This window comes from Brassica napus, chromosome C9 (genome assembly GCF_020379485.1).
Source record: "Brassica napus cultivar Da-Ae chromosome C9, Da-Ae, whole genome shotgun sequence".
NCBI lineage: Eukaryota > Viridiplantae > Streptophyta > Magnoliopsida > Brassicales > Brassicaceae > Brassica > Brassica napus.
Genome location: NC_063452.1, coordinates 55,565,803 through 55,582,894, shown reverse-complemented (window position 1 = coordinate 55,582,894; position 17,092 = coordinate 55,565,803). Strand labels below are relative to the sequence as shown.

The following is a 17,092-nucleotide window of genomic DNA, read 5'->3' as shown; positions in this document are numbered from 1 at the left end:
ATGTGCACCTTGATGTGAGCACCTTGTAATTAAGTATTCACCACAAATGAAGAATCTATTTCTTTTGAAAGTTGAAATATCTTTTCTTAATGTTTCTTTCACTGCCGACCAAATTTTAGTGAAATAATTTGTCTTAATATTTTTCTTTTCTTTTTCTTAAATTATTATCTGTTTAGAAACTATAATATGAAACTATTGATTCGACATGACTACTATCTAAAATTCATAATATGCAAATATTAATGTTTAGTTTTGACCCAAAAAACTAAAAAAAATCAAACATTTTAACCGAATAAACTAAATTGAATATTAATTTAAAATAATAGTTATATTTTAGAGGATTGAAAACCAAAAAAAAAAACTTAAAACCGAACCAATATTCAGATTAAACAAATTTAATATCTTTTTATTAAAAATAACGAAACTAATAATCACACTTGCGCATGATTATTACCTAGTTTTACTTATACTACGATGATGACCTTGGTAAGTAATAATTCATACAACGCATTAAAATTACGATTCCATATAAATATCAGAAGTGGTAATAATGCTATGAAGTGACTCTTAAACGTTTCGTGTTGAGTGCGATTCACACTCTTTGCGTGAGCGTGCAAGACAAATACTTTCCGCAATCTCCTTCTCACCACGTCAATTTTTCTTTGTGCAAATAAAACAAGTTATTTTTGTATTCTTTTTTTTTTTTTGATAACTCTGGTATCTGGACAGCCACATTCCCAACTATCCCCCGAAAGAGGTCCAGCGCCCCAACGGAAAGGATGTTAAATCCGTTGTGGCCAAGGCTCGAACCCGGGTGGCGAACAGTACAGCTGTACCTCCTTTACCACCAAGCTACGAGCGCTTGGTTAAAAAAGGTTTTCTAATGTTTAAAAAAATGAAATTCCAATTTTATTTTTGTATTCTTTTATAAACTTTTATAGTTTTCATTTGTGAATATTGTTTCCCTCTATACAAGCCCATGTCAAAATCAGGACAAACTGTAAACAGCTCGAGGCGCCAAGACTTCAACGAGTTTCCTTATTTGCATTCACGATTTCAGAAAGGAAATCTACTGTTTGTCAACGAATATCAAAACCAATCATTTATCAAATGGTAATATTGGTTTCTCTTGGTCGGTTGTCTTTTATTTAATTGTGTTCTATTACTTTTATAGTTTCTGCATGCAGATAGAGATAATTTGTTTAATGGTATAGTTATATTCATATCGTTTAACCAAAGTGAGTGTAATCTAATGGTAACGGCGTAGTAATCTTCTCAAGGAATATGAATATCTCATCCTCTCTAGTTTTAATCCTTGGGAAGATTTACGTCCACTAAAAGATATTATCAACGGCTGCTTTCAAATTTTGAAAGACTACGGGTTTGTTTGGGACTTTATTAATTAACAAAGAAATAATTCTTGTTTATAACGTTTTTTTTTGCTAAATTCTTGTGTATAACGTTTACAGTTAAAATATTACATATACGAAAAACTGTTTTGTATCTGGCCATACTCGACAAACACAGCTAGTCAAAATGTTAGGCGTAGATAATATATCAAACCAAGAATATAAGGTGGATACGTCGTAATCAACGTTAGCACAAAAAATATAACTCTAACATGCTCGAGCAGTGTAGTAGCGAATAGCGACCCATGGGCAAGTTTACAAAATAACTAGCAGATTGGTTGAGAAAACAAAATGTTAGCATCAAATATTAAATAAGATATATGATATATAAAAAAAAAGATTAATAAGACATGAGTTGATTTTGACAAAGAAATTGTCTTCTTGCTATATTTGCAACTTGAACCGACAGAGTTTAATTTATTTGACTTTTGTTTTCCTAACCATTACAATTTCCAAACGACCATTTGCCATTTAAAAATAATTTATATAGTAAGATATTGCATTTGGAGAGACAACTCTATATTTCACAATATATGTGTCTACACATTTAATATGTGATTTTGTGTGTGTGGTGTTTTTGTTTCAAGAGCTAAGAGCATGATTAACCCGGGGTTCTTAAGATGGAGTTCTTAGCGGAAGTTAAAAAACTGTTTCTTAACTTTTAATTAAAAAAACTAAGAACCGGTTCTTAAATAAAGACTTTAAGAACTGGTTCTTAGTTTTTTTAGTTAAAAGTTAAAAAACAGTTTCTTAACTTCCGCTAAGAATCTCACTCTAAAAATCTCATGGTCTAAGTACACAAGTTTGTAAACTCATTGTTTTGTAGATCAAAGTCAAATTTTGAACCCCACCATCCAAAAATTGGTAGAAGTTCATTCTAATCGGTAATCACTTTCAATGCCTTAGACCATGATTAACTCTAATCTCTTAACTGGATTTTTTAGCTTCGACTAAGAGACGGTTCTTAGCTTTTCTTAGATTTTAACTAAGAAAAGTTAAGAACCGTCTCTTAAATAAGAGATATAAGAGCTGTTTCTTAGCCAAAAAGTGTTTAAAAAAAATTGTCAAATCATGAGTTAAGAACCCCGGCTAATAGACCGGGGTTAATCATGCTTAGTTGATAAAATATCCGATTTTCTATTTACATCGATAATTAATCTTGATTTTTACCTATAATCCATCTTGATTATATATACAAAAGTTTCACTAGCATCATTTCTAATTCGTTGTAATATAGAAAATTAGATCTCGATCCACGCAACCGCGCGGATTTTTGTTATCATTTATTTTTATATAAATATTTTATTTTCAATTCTAAATTGGTATATCAATTTTTAAAACATAATAAGTTTACTGTAGATTTTTTTCATTGAATAAATTGTTTCAAACTTTCACATGTATTTGTATCTTCTTATATATATATATTTTCGGATTATTATTTCATTATTAAAATCGTAAATATATATAAAGATTAGTAAAATATTGTTTTATTTTCATATTCAAAGATATTGTAACATTTCACAAATTTAGAAAGTTTTTAAAAAATTAAACTTTTCGCTTCACAGATTTATATTATCGAGTAAATAATTAAACATTTAGTTTTTGTTTAATTTTTAAAATAAACTATGTAGTTTAAAATTTTTTTCATTGGTTTAAGGTGGTAAAGATTAATCATTGTTAGATAATATGATTTTTTTTATTTTAAAAAAAATTTATAATTTTAAAGTTAACATTGACAAATATTTAAATATTTAGCATATAGAGGTGTAGTATTAAAACATTAAATTATATCTATTTAATTTATACTATCTATAAATCCAATGTATCATCTATTGTTTAATCCAATTATTGATAGTCCAATAAAAATTTCTGGTAGGCCCAAAATTTAAATGATAAGATTAGATATTAAACGTAACATGACTTTCTAGCAATAATTCCATTAGGTCTATTTTAAAAAAATCACACATGAATCAAGGTTGTGACTTATGTTTTAATATATAAGATACCTACATTAAAAAGCTAAAAAATCAATACATAATAATGTTCAAAATACCTGATTCAGCTAGCTATGAGGGCATAAATATCTTTTAAAAAAAAATTAATGTTATCCTAGGGTATTTTTTAAAAACATATCCACATATTATTTCAAGTGTTTCATTTTGAAGGTATAAATTTCACAGTAAATCAAAATCAATAGTTGATAAAAATAGAAAATATCAAGAATAGAAAGCAATCCCCTAGACTATATTTGCGAAGTGATTTTGCCACATGTCATTTCTACAATCAATTTCACAAAACAAATATGACATGACTACTGAAATTGATGACATGTCTTATAGTTTAATATGACATGGACAATTGCATTTAATGTTAATTTATATTTTTGGTAAACTTTTAAAATATGGTAATAACTCATATATTACATTTAATGCCAATTTATATTTTTGGAAATTTTTTTAGAATATGTGAATAACTCATAAATCATCATTAAATAAATATATTCAAATATGGCATTATAAATTTCAAAATATAATTTAATTATATATTTTTAAATTATACAATTTTACTACTAAAATTTTCAAAAATGTATACAATTTTTTTAGAAAATTATAATCGTTAATTTTTTTTTATATATTTACAAATTTTATAAATATTGTTTAATTTTAATTTTTGGTAATTATGCAATTTTTATAAATTTATTTAATATATTTAATTAAAATAAATAGATAGAAAAATCTATGTAAAGAGAAGTCATGTAGTCTAATGTTTGGCGCGTATATTAACCACCACCGGCAAAAAGGCGACCCACGCATAAAGAAAGATCAACACCTCCCCCCTCCATCCCCCTTCCAAATAAAATAAAAATAATAATTAACAAATAACTCCTTAGTCCTTACGAATTAAAACCAAAAATATCGGCACAGACGAAAACAAAAACTGAATTTAACAACTTTAAGCAGAGAGAGAGATCAAGCGAGCGACTGAGAGAGAGTGGTGTTGAGACAGAACCCAACCACGATCCGTGCTTCTTTGTCCGTTTCTTCCTTCTCCAAACAAACAAAAGAAGAAGAAGAAACTTCCTTCCCCGACACTCCCATTTGATCGGAGCTCAACATTGCTCGGCAGAGAGGTTAGGGAGATAAACGATATGGAGCGGTACGGTCGCGTCGGCGAAGAAGGCTCGCGGGCGGATCCATCACCTCCCGGAACCGAAACCGGTTTAGAAGGTATAACGTTGCGATTTAGCGTTTTGCAATCGTTGTTTTTCAAAATGCGGTTTTTTGTAGGTTCGACGTGGCGGTTAGGGCTGCGAGGCGGTGGAGGTGAATCATTCCCGGAGCGACCCGATGAGCCTGATTGTATTTATTACTTACGAACCGGTGTTTGCGGGTACGGTTCCAGGTGTCGGTTCAACCACCCACCAAACCGTGTACCGGTAATAACCTCTGCCTCTCTCTCTCTCTGTTTTTGATAAAGTTACTACCTTTTTGTCTGCTTCCCATGTGTGTTTAATCAGTCAATTGGGGTGATTCAGTTTGATCACAGATGCATTGTTGTATCTATATGATCTAATATCACTAACACCATGTAGTTTGCTTGGAAGCTCTTAACTAGATGTTTTCATTCTTTTAGGTCTTGGGAGGTCTCAGAACAGAACCTGGAGATTTCCCTGAGAGAATGGGACAGCCCGTGTGTCAGGTTTCATCTATACAATTAAAGCAATGCTTAAACTTTCTTTAGTGTAGCCAAGTCTCATTTTTTTTATGCTTTTTATTTGAACAGCATTTTATGAGAACGGGAACATGTAAGTTCGGTGCTTCTTGCAAGTATCACCATCCTAGACAAAGAGGAGGAGATTCTGTTACTGTCTCATTAAACTACATGGGATTCCCATTACGCCCGGTTTGTTTGTTCAATCTCTCTCTGGTTTTGTCTTTGTTTCTTTTGGTGGTGTATTGATCTCTCAATGGTTTTTCCTTACAGGGTGAGAAAGAATGCTCCTATTACATGAGAACCGGTCATTGTAAATTCGGTTCCACATGTCGGTTTCACCATCCCCTTCCTCCTGGTGTACAACCTCCATCTCAGCAGTTATCAGCTATTTATCCATCGTTACACTCTCAGTCAGGTGTTTTTGTAGCGAGACCTCAGCTATTACCAGGCTCATATGTTCAAAGCCCTTACGGTACTTACAGCCAAATGGTTCTTCCTCCTACGGGTATGGTTCCATACCCGGGCTGGAACCCTTACCAGGTAACGTTCCAAAACGATCCTACTTTCTTCCTTACCTCTTAATCTTAACAAAGTCTCATTTTAATTTTGTTTAGGCTTCCCCTGGGAGTCAACCCTCTATGGGATCAAGCTCTGTTCCTTTGGCGCCTTCTTATCAAACGAGCCTATCTTCAAATAAGGAGCAATCTTTTCCTCAGAGACCTGGAGAACCTGACTGTCAATACTTTATGAGAACCGGAGACTGTAAATTTGGAGCCTCTTGCAGATTCCATCATCCTCTTGAAGCAGCACCACCAAAAGGAGTTAATCTCAGCAATATTGGCCTCCCACTTCGTCCTGTAAGTCTCACTCATTGCCTATTTTAGCTTTTACGCCTTGCGTCATGAACAGAACGGTCATGAAATTGTCATGAACTCAACGTTATAGAGTTTATTGTTATGAATTAATGATAAGTTCCGTGTAGAAACTCTGTTTCTTGAATTGGTTATAAAGCTCTGTTCAGACGTAATGCATCTTAATAACAGCGAGAAAGCTAATAAGAATAAGAAACATTTGCAGGGCACAGCGCCATGCAGCCACTTTGCGCAACATGGGATCTGTAAGTTTGGGCCTGACTGCAAATTTGATCACTCCATGGGCTCTTCTTCACTAAGCTACAGCACGTCTGCTTCTTCGCTCACTTACCCTCTCGGATCCTCATCGCTCGGCACATTAGCTGCGTCATCATCATCCACGTCTGACCAACGCACAGAACTTCACTCTTCGAGCTCCGTTAAACCAAAAACCACAACAAGTGGTGGCTCGGAAACTGTGTCCGCTGGAGTTTCTTCTTCTATGACTGGCGGCGTGAGCCAGTCCGAGCCTGTTGCTGAGACCAAAAATGGTGACTCGGCTAGCATTGAGGATGAGGTTAAGGCTTCAAGTTAAAGAGACAAAACTCAAAGGAGAGAAGAGAAGAGAAACTCTCTCTATTCTTCTTAGGTTATCATCTCTCTTTTTTCTCTCTATCTTCTTTTCATCAAACTTTCATGAACTCAGGAACATAAAAAGGAAAAAGATTCGTTTTTGGGTGGAGACAACAACAGGAAGCAGAAGTAGAAGTAGAAGCAGAGAGAGACGAAAGCAGCCTAGTTTTATGTGTTATGTCTCTCCTCTTATGTCTCTCTTACCATGTTCATATGATTCCTTCATACGGCCATCTATCTTTTTTTTTCTTTCCTTTTTTTCTATTCAAACTTTTCGAAAACAATTGTTAATAAAATGGCCTGAAAATCCTTTGTTTTTAAGGAAAAAGGTTATGGAAAATGGGTTTTGATCGAGAATCCGATTTTTCTTTTTAATTGCGTTTTTTTAAAAGGTGAAGTTATTAAGTAAAACCCTTGTTATTTTCAAGAGAAGATACATGTATAATGTTTCAGTCAACCCTTTACTTGCTAAAAAAAAATGGTTTGGCAAAAGACTTTTAATTTCTAAATGTAAACAAAATGTCAAATATGTTAAATAGTAAACGCAATAGTCTTGAAACAGTCCGATTCTAAATGGTTGGGAGCAGCAACAAGAAGAGGAACAGAAAATATATAACAGGTTTCGGTGTCACGTTTCTATTTTCGTTCTTCTTGTTCTACACTCGATCCGTACGACTCTGATCATGCTATGAAAAGTAGGGTGGGTAAAAAACACTGTTAATGTGGACGTAGAAGTCAGTAATTCTCGTACTTGGTTCTTTATGTCGGTGATATAACATGTGCATGTGCGGTTTGTTCATTGCGTCTAGTTTTACTCAAACAACTGAAAAATCATAATCATGAGTTTGGTCAATGAAACATCACAACAAAATCTATCAACAACCCATATACTACTAATCATTAAACGATTTATCTCTCAGTTTGGCAATTAGATAATCTACCATTTTTAAAGGCTGGCTAAAGATATCGCTTTTATATTATGGTAGACTTCACAGATTTATGGCGATTATAGTGATACGTGGCGAGTGGAGTGCCACAATCCCATTCATCATTTTTGATCTACAGAAGCCAAAGCCCTCCGCACTGGCTCTTTATATTTTAAATATATAACTTCCGATTGGGATTATAAATGTTATAGAATACATAGTTGTTTGCAAGTTATTTTCTTTGGCGCCAAACAAATTCTAAAGCATCATATATGAACTCCATGGCGCATTGTTATATATATATACACACACACATATGCGTGCGTGTGTATCTATGTTTGATCTGTATGACAGCTTTGATTGGATCTGATAGTTTTATTAAGTAAAGTGAAGTTGATCAACATTGGAAAGGGGACTAATTGAGTTCTATGAAACAAAGACAAAAACCTTAACCAGATGTTTTTTAAAGACAGAAAGAGTTGTGATGTTGAGTTGTTGTAGACAAAAGTTGCAAAAGAAGGGAGACATGAAACACTGACTGTGAAATCAAAGACCAAACAATTCATGACCAGAACACATGTAAAACACCATCATGCTACTTCACTAAAAGTCCATCTCACTTTCCCTAATATTATTAAATTAAAATGCAAAATTTGAAGCCAAATCTCCTGTGTATTTAATCTTAATATTTTTCGCATAACCATATATATATCCCTTATATTAAAAAGAAAAAAAAAATATATATATATATATATATATATATATATATATATCTTATATTAAAATTCAAACTAATGCCAAATTTACAATTGTCATAAACTTTCACAATAACCGAGCATCAAAAGTTCAAAACTATGGATACTTGAGTTTCTGCAACTAATCTAATAATCCTGTCAAAATAATTAACATATCTCAGTTATTCACGTCGAGTCAAATATCTGTTTTGAGTAAGACATTGATTTCATTATATTATACACACCACTTATAATATTACATAATGAGTGTGTTGGAAGTAGCATGGACAAAAAGTGATCTATAATATAACTCGCATTAACACCGTTTGCTAGTCAAATCCATGATATTAAAAAATCATACAAAATAAAGAAAGAAAATAAAAACTTCATGGTAAGGTAACCTTATGGTGCATGATACAATAAGCAGAATATATAATTAAGTAGATAACATATTGTCAACGACAAAAATCAAAATGACCATGGAATAACGTTTATATTATTACTTAAAAACAAAAATATCAAAAAGAATGTTCTAATAGAGTGAGTAGAAGCCTGTGTCTGTAACATCACCAAAAGCAGCGATAGGAGAAGAGAAATCTTGAGGCTCCATTATAGCGTAATCTTCCATTGACATTGAAGCACCAGCACCATAGTTAGTGCTCATGGCAGAGAGATCACACGAACCGAACTCATGACGATTCATCATCAGCATATCACCATCATCGAAGTAACTACTACTAAACCCTCCGGGTGACTCAAAGGCCTTGCTTGCCGGAGTTGTGAAACCTGCTCCGGTTTGGTTTTGGATGGTTGTGGTTTCCGCAGGTGGTTTAAGGCAGTGGTGTGGGACAATGCAGTCCAAGTAACCCGAGTTGGTACTGGAGTTAGTTCCTTCTAGCGAGAAGAAGTTGCCTTCTTCGTCTAGTGAAGAAGATAGCGAGCCGTTAGAAGACGAGTTCTGAGGACTATTACCAAACGCTTGAGTATCTGCGTTTTGATGACGAACAGGCGTTTTGAAAGAAGCGACGGGTGAGACGGCTTGGGGGAGAGTATGTTTAGGTTGCTGATATTTTTGATAATGAGGAAGATGATCAATAACAAACTGAGGAGAAGAGTTTGGTAAGAAAGATTGGTTATTATAAGGAGAGACGATGAGAGAGTGAAGATTAGGGTTTGTGAGGATAGTGTGAACATCAGTTGGAGTGTAGACGAAGTTAGTTCGACCTTGAGTGCCTCTCATTGAAAGAGCTGCTCTATCGTAGGCAAGAGCGGCTTCGTGAGCAGTGTCGAAAGTGCCGAGCCAGTGACGTTCTTTGGTGGTTGGATCTCTGATCTCTGCTGCGTAACGACCCCATGGACGTCTCCTGACTCCTAAGAATCTCCCTGGCTCTGCTTGCTTTGATCTCCGGCCTCTTCTCTCGCCGGTTGTGGCAGTTGTGGTGGTCGTTGTGTTGGTTGTGTTTTGGTGGATTACAGAAAAAACCATTTGAGTTTGCGATGTTCCACAGGGTTTATTATGATTTAGGGTTTTGGAGGTTGACATGATGATGAAGAAATGGGTTTTTTCCAAAAGGAGGTTTCTTCTAGGGTTTTGGCTAAAGATGAGTAAAGGGAGAAGGTTTTTTTTTTGTTGTTGTTGTTTTGCTTCTGTCTAAAGATGATGAGTGTTGTTTGGGAATGAAAGTGAAGTGCTGTTATAAATAGAGAGACATTGAGCTTGATAGAGAGACATCACTTTTGATTTAACTGCTTTTAGTAGACCATCATCTTCTTCTTCTTTTTTTCTTTCCTTTTTTTGGTTTTTTTTTATCTCTTTTCCAAAGATATTAAATTTAGGCTTCAGCGACAGAAATAATTAAACTTTCGCACATTAATTACTCGGATTTTTATAAATTTTTTAATATATCATTCGTTAACATAAATCGAAACCGGTTTTAAACAGCTTAATTGACTGTTTCTTTAAATTTGTTTTCTGAACATTACTATTCACCGGTTAGTCTCATTTTTTAACGTGTGTATACAGTATGTATGTATATATGGCTACTTATGAAAGCCTAAGAAGGAGGCCAAGAATCATTAGAACTACTGCAAAATATGGAATGTCACAGTATATTTTAGCTCGATGGGATCAATCTAATTATTAATTAACTCAAATAATCTGCTTAATGGTCACGTGCAATATGCATTATAACCCCACATACCATAACCTAAAGGTCAAGGGTCTACGTAAAAAAAATCGATATTTCTCAAAAATTAAATCCCCTGTCAATTAGGGTGGTGTCTAATAAATTCGTTTGTACTGAGGTATATAGAATCATGAATTTGTCTTCTAACCAATTTTATTAACAATTTGAATATATTTCAAAATCAGTAAGCTTAAATTTTCTCCCAATAAGCGACATAAACATTCGAGTTTTCTATCGTATTTTGATTTGTTTAGTTTAGTTACATTTAAGTGTTAATCTAAATTTATTTTAGAAGCCCCTGATGAAATCACATGGTTACCCGCATTTTAAGCGGAAATAGAAATGAGAATAGATTTTTTGTCATCTAGCAATGATTTTTTTCAATGGGAGTGGTTAAGGAAAGACAAGATGAACCACACACAAATTAAAATGCTTACAACGTACGTTTACATTTCTTTTTTTAAATTTAATATCTCAGTGGACAATTTTGTATTGATGTCCATGTATGCAAACAAACACAAGTCAACACAAAATTAGTCTCTTTGCGTTTGTAATTTTCTAGGATTACACATGAGCTTCCAGTAGTTATTTGTCACATGTGATTGCATTTAGAAATTAATGTCTTACCCGACAAACAATATATATGATGAATTCACGAAAAGTGTTCATAGTCAACGATAACACGACTTTAACTAAGAGCTATAAAGGGTCAAAAACTAGTTAATCATTCAATAATAGCCCTGTTCGTAAGTAAGACGCTGTGCGTCAACGTCCAAATGACCGGAAATAGACACAGATTACGGCAAAACAACAAAAAGTTGAGAGAGAAATCGACGCCGGATTTCTGAAAACATAGACGCCGCGCCAGATTTCCAAAAATTATTAACGCCGTTAATTCCGGCGTCCGAAGTCGACGTATATCAACAACGTTAAATGATCGCTGCGTTTAAATCCATCTAATGTATTTCCAGATACACGTCTTAAATATTGGTCGCTGACGCTAGTTTCAGCCTCTTACAAACGATGACTATGATTATTAGAGACTTTAAACTAAACATACGTGATGAGCCAGAACACTTATCTTTGAATCGTTGTGGATTGATGATACATTAAACTTAGGAGTTTCCAGGTTGAAAGAAGTAGAAATATAACATAAAATATTATTAAATATTAGGTTTGAGATCAACTATATATAATTCTTCTTTAATGATATCAGAACTGAATAACCGCAAACATATATTTTTGGTGTGACAAGCTTTTATCTATATATGTTTTGGTTATTGTCTTTAGTAGAACGTTCGACGGTATCCAACGGTAAAAAAGGCTGATGTTTTGCGACATGTATAAACTAGTAATTTAGGTGTATATGTATAAACTAGTACTTTAGGTGTGAAGATTATTTTGATTCATATATAACGAATCGAATTGATACACGGTTTGGGTTTAAGAATTTTTCAGCATATGTTAGAGAAAGATTAGTCAAAGAAAACAATTAATAATCGGGCACGTGAATCAATATTCCGAAACAATACCTATCAAATTTTAAAATTAAAATCGAATGTCAAAAATAGATTTAAGGAAGACACATATTGCTTGGACTGCCTATGTACACGATGGACCCTTACATTTCGTTGGCGGTATGCAAGTATGTAATCTACATTTTCCTCTAGTAACCGCAATGTTATTTCAAATAGCTTAAAAGAGCTATGACTTGCAAATAATTGCATTTTACTATGTTTTATCGGGCAAATCTCCAAAATAGCATATTTCTAAGTTTATATTATAAAAATAGCACTCAAAAACTAAAATGACCAAAATAACACCTTTCTAAGTTTATCCTTTGAAAATTTTAATTTTTTTATTTTTCAAAATTTGAAATCTTATCCCCAAAACCTCATTTCTAAACTCTAAACCCTAAACTCTAAACTCTAAACCCTAAACCCTAAACCCTAAACCCTAAAATCTAAACTCTAAACCCTGAACCCTAAACCCTAAACCTTAAACCCTAAATTCTAAACCCTAAACTCTAAACCCTAAACCCTAAATCCTAAATCCTACCCTTTAACTCTAAATCCTAAGTTTGTGACTTTTGATAAAACATTAAGTGCTATTTTTGTGACTTTTGACCTTGAGTGCTAGTTTGGGAACAAAAACTTGATTTAGTGCTATTTTTGTCTTTTTCTCATGTTTTATCCTCGTGCATACAATATTTAAGACATTTTTCTCGATTTGTAGTTTATTTATGAAATTATATAAGACTGAACACATATAACTTCAAAAGCCAAAGACACTTTAACAATATAGATAATCGAACCCATTAGTTTAGTCTTGTGTACATTTACCATACTATTAACGGGACCAGTCTGAAGAAAAAGAATTGATAGTCAATGGGAAGTTCGGAAAGCTCAAAAAGAACTGTAAAGCAAAGTTGGATCAAAACTGCCCAACACAAGAGCAACAAGGTAGGCCCACTACAAGAAAACAGCGGGCGTAAGGGAAAAAATCGTCGGTATGTCGTCGGAATAACGCTATTCCAACGACATACCGACGAAAAAAATCCTCGGAAATAACTCCTCGGAAATTCATTTTTCCTCGGAAATCCCTCGGAAATTTCCGACGGAATTCCGAGGAACTGAATTTTCGAGGAAACTCCGAGGACCACTAGATCGTCGGAAAGTTCCTCGGAATATACCGAGGGAGGACTTCCTCGGAACGTGGCCCTCGGAAATTTCCGAGGAAAGTGGCCCTCGGAAATTTCCGAGGAACGTAGTCCCTCGGAAAATTCCGAGGAACATTCCCTCGGATTTTTTTTTTAAATTCCAACGACTTATTCCGAGGAAAAGGTCGTCGGAAATTTCCGAGGGTGCTTTTCCTCGGAATTTCGAAAAAATTAATTTTTTTAAAAAAAATATTTTTTTAAAAAAATAAAATTTGTGAAATTTAAATTCGAAAATATAAAATTAAAATTAAAACTGAAAACATATTAGATAATTCAAAGTTCTACAAATAAAAATAAAATATTCCGAGTTTTTGGTAAAAAAAAAAAACTACGGGTCTTGAATGTTCGGGAACACCTCGTTCGGGTACATCCTCTTCATCATCTGCTCGTTCAGCCTCTTCTATGTCTCATAGCCCGCCTGTTGAGCTGCCATCTGGGTCTCCAACGCAGATATCCGATCATCCTTGTCTTTCAGCTGAGCCGTAAGAACTTCTGGATCAACATATGGCGGTGGTGTAGAAGAAGGAGCAGCCGACCGGGAGCGACGACCCAAACCGACCAAACGTCCCTTCTTCTTTGGAACCGACTGAAATATAAATAGCCAAATTTAAATAATATAAATTGATGATAAAATAAAAATCAAGAAATAAATAAATTGAACTTAAAAAAAAAGAACTTACCGATTCAACGATTTCGTTGATTCGAAACCAGGACAAGTTGGTCGAAGCCGTCGAAGCGTCATCCTCGGTTTGAAGCTGAGACACTTCGTCTACCACCTGAGTTTGGACCAGGTCGACCACGTCCCTCACAAGACCGTCATCAATCTGGCTCGTCTTCTTGTTGGTATACGCCCTCCTCATTAGGGCGAGATCATCAACCGGCTCGCCATCATTTTCTTCCGCCTTGAAAAAAACATAAATTAAAGAAACATTAGAAATTAGAAGAAATGCACAATAAATTAAAATTCTGAAACTCAAATAATTGAAGAAAAAGCGGTTGAACTTACCATGCGATCTTCCAGATTGGCAATAGATTGAGCACCGAAGTTATGCTTGTAGATGCCCTTCCCTTTACGGTCGCTCATGCGGTTGGTGGAGTTGGTGGAAGAAGTTTCTTTCGTCTCTTCCTTATCCCAATACGCACACAACTCCTTCCAGACCGTGTCGTTCATCGACTTTAGGACCTTTTAATAAAAAAAAAAAAGTTTAATAAATAAAATAATAGTTTAATAAATTAAAAAATTGTTTAATAAATTAAATCGAACCTTATTGATTTCCCACCTCTTCTTCCACTCGTGTATCTGCTTCCCATAATTGTCCATAACTTTATGGACGAAGTGGTGATAGATAAAGAGCGTCTCATCGGAATTCCAGCTGAACTCTTGCTGAAAAAAACACAATTAGTAGAAAATTTATATTAAAGATTAAAAATATAAGTAAAAAATTAGAATACTTACCGCAAACTGACGAAACCACAGATGCTGCTTGTCGGTAGGGAAGTGAGTGAAAGTCGGATGTCCCCTGTCGAAGGCCGAGTACATCATACGGTTGATTCATGCGCTGATCCCGTTCCCGGATCGGTTGAACCTAATAAAAAGAACAAACGGTTAATAATGAATCCAAATTTAAAGAAAAAAATATATTTAATTACCATGTTTGACCCCGTCCATGTGGATACGGAAGATACGGAAGATGGTCACGACCGGGCTGTTGAACCAACTCCGCAACACTCATCACTCCCGGAGGACCCGGAGGAGCAGGAGCGGATGCAGCAGCGGGAGCGAGAGGAGCAGGAGCGGGTGCAGCAGAGGGAGATGTATGGTTGGAGCTGTGGGGTGAAGGGGAATCCTGAAAATGGCTGGAATCCCGAGAGTGGCTCCCCGTACCACTACGACCACGACGCTGTCGAGGCCGGGTCTGATCATCATGAGACCTGTAAATTAAAAAAAATATATTTAATAAATATAGAAATATAGAAATCATTATTATTTTTTTAAATCCCAAATAATAGTTTTTAATCACAAAAAAAGATTTATAGATATTAAAAATATTTAATAAATATATAAAAATAGTTCTAATAAACAAAAAATAGTTTTAATAAATAAAAAATAGTTTAATAATTACAAAAAAATAGTTTTAATAATATATATATATATTTTTTAAATCTCAAATAATAGTTTTTAATCACAAAAAAAGTTTTATAGATATTAAAAATGTTTTGTAAAATCCAAAAAATCAAATTTATATACAAAAAACATTTTTTAAAATCCAAAAAATCGAATTTATATACAAAAATCGTTTTGTAAAATACAAAAATCGATTTTATATACAAAAATCGATTTTATAAATACAAAAAAATAAAAAAATTATAAAAAAATTCTAAATCAATTCAACAAAACAAATTATTCAACCAAATCACAATTCTAAACCTATTATACAACCAAATCACAATCCTAACCAATCACCCTAACAAAAATCTATCAAAACTACACAAAAACCTAACAAATAGAACCAAAGAGAGTGGGATAGGGTCTTTACATGATTTGTGTAAGAGAAGGGGGAGATCGCCGGAGATATCGTCGGATTTCAGGGGGAAATCGCCGGAGAGGAGAGATGAGTCGCGCAGAGGAAGAAGAGAGAAATGGGGAAGAAGAAGCGGCTCGTGGTTATAAAGCCTAGGGTCCGACGGATACTATCCGTCGGAATTCCGTCGGAATTCTAATTTCAATTTTCGCGAAATATTTGCCCGGTAAAATGAAAATATTCCGAGGAAATTCCGAGGAAATACCGAGGAACTAGTGTTTGGGGTTTCAAAACATCAATTTTTTTTGCCGTATTTCATTTCTTATACAATTGTAATGCATACCATTGAGGATTCTTTGTATAGATGAGCATAAACCATGAAATAACAAATTTCAAAACTAATTGAAAGTATTCCCTTTACCGTTCATTAAAGTGTATAAGTGTTTCTCTTATGTTGTGGGATTTCGTTCATACAATCGGAAAAGTGTTAATTATAGGGTAAGGAACAAATTTTTGACTTCATAATAAACGTAAGACACTTAATAAGGGTTATATAGGTGTTATTCAAACCGCAAAACGTTGTTTTCGGTTTAAAAACCCTATTTCCTCGGAATTTCCTCGGAATATTCCGAGGAAATTCCGAGGAAACCCTTTTCTTCCTCGGAATTCCGTCGGAATATTCCGAGGAAATTCCGAGGATATAGTGTTTGGGGGTTTCAAAACGTCAATTTTTTTTAAACGGATCGATCGATGGATATATGTCCAAAAATGAATCGATCGATCGAGTATATCAAGTGTTCCTCGGAATTTTCTCGGAATATTCCGAGGCTTTTCCGAGGAAACAAGGTTTGGGGTAACAATGTGATCGATCGAGAACAAACTCTCGAACGTTTTTTTATAAACGGATCGATCGATGGATATATGTCCAAAAACGCATCGATCGATCACTAAGATGGACCAAAGCGTAACAATGTGATCGATCGATTAGATTATCCCATCGATCGATCGAGTATATCAAGTGTTCCTCGGAATATTCCGAGGCTTTTCCGAGGAAACATGGTTCCTCAGAATTTCCTCGGTATTTCTTTAAAAAAAAAATCAATGGTAGTCTGTTTCCGAGTCATCATCACCAGATGAATCTGAATCTGGATCTTGGTGAAACTCTCCAATCACTGGTTCATCCTCTACGTGAACGACGGCTTCCTCTCCGAAGTCGGTTAAATCGACTACAAGGCCAACTCCAGCTAAATCTTCTGCTGCACTTAAGTTGCCGGATGTGCTTGGTTGTAGTGGGTCTTCCAGCTCAGAACTTCCCTGAACTAGGCCTCTCGGGTTGAGTCTTGTAACAGTAACCCATGGATCATCTCTGTTCCTTACCCGGGGGTACTTGATATAACA

The 17,092-nt window shown here is 34.5% G+C and overlaps 2 protein-coding genes across 2 annotated transcripts; one reads left to right on the top strand and one right to left on the bottom strand.

Moving 5' to 3' along the window:
- Positions 1–4,279: 4,279 nt before the first annotated feature.
- LOC106417008 (zinc finger CCCH domain-containing protein 58) lies at positions 4,280–6,926 on the top strand. The gene is made up of 7 exons (XM_048769034.1): positions 4,280–4,636; positions 4,697–4,845; positions 5,043–5,108; positions 5,193–5,312; positions 5,394–5,663; positions 5,738–5,980; positions 6,201–6,926. Exons 1-7 carry the CDS (start codon positions 4,558–4,560, stop codon positions 6,567–6,569), a joined length of 1,296 nt encoding a protein of 431 aa, XP_048624991.1. The 5' UTR covers positions 4,280–4,557; the 3' UTR covers positions 6,570–6,926.
- Positions 6,927–8,376: 1,450 nt separating this feature from the next.
- On the bottom strand, positions 8,377–10,877 carry LOC125593066 (ethylene-responsive transcription factor ERF086-like). Its single transcript, XM_048769033.1, has one exon. It carries the CDS (start codon positions 9,808–9,810, stop codon positions 8,800–8,802), a length of 1,011 nt encoding a protein of 336 aa, XP_048624990.1. The 5' UTR covers positions 9,811–10,877; the 3' UTR covers positions 8,377–8,799.
- Between the last annotated feature and the right edge of the window lie 6,215 nt (positions 10,878–17,092).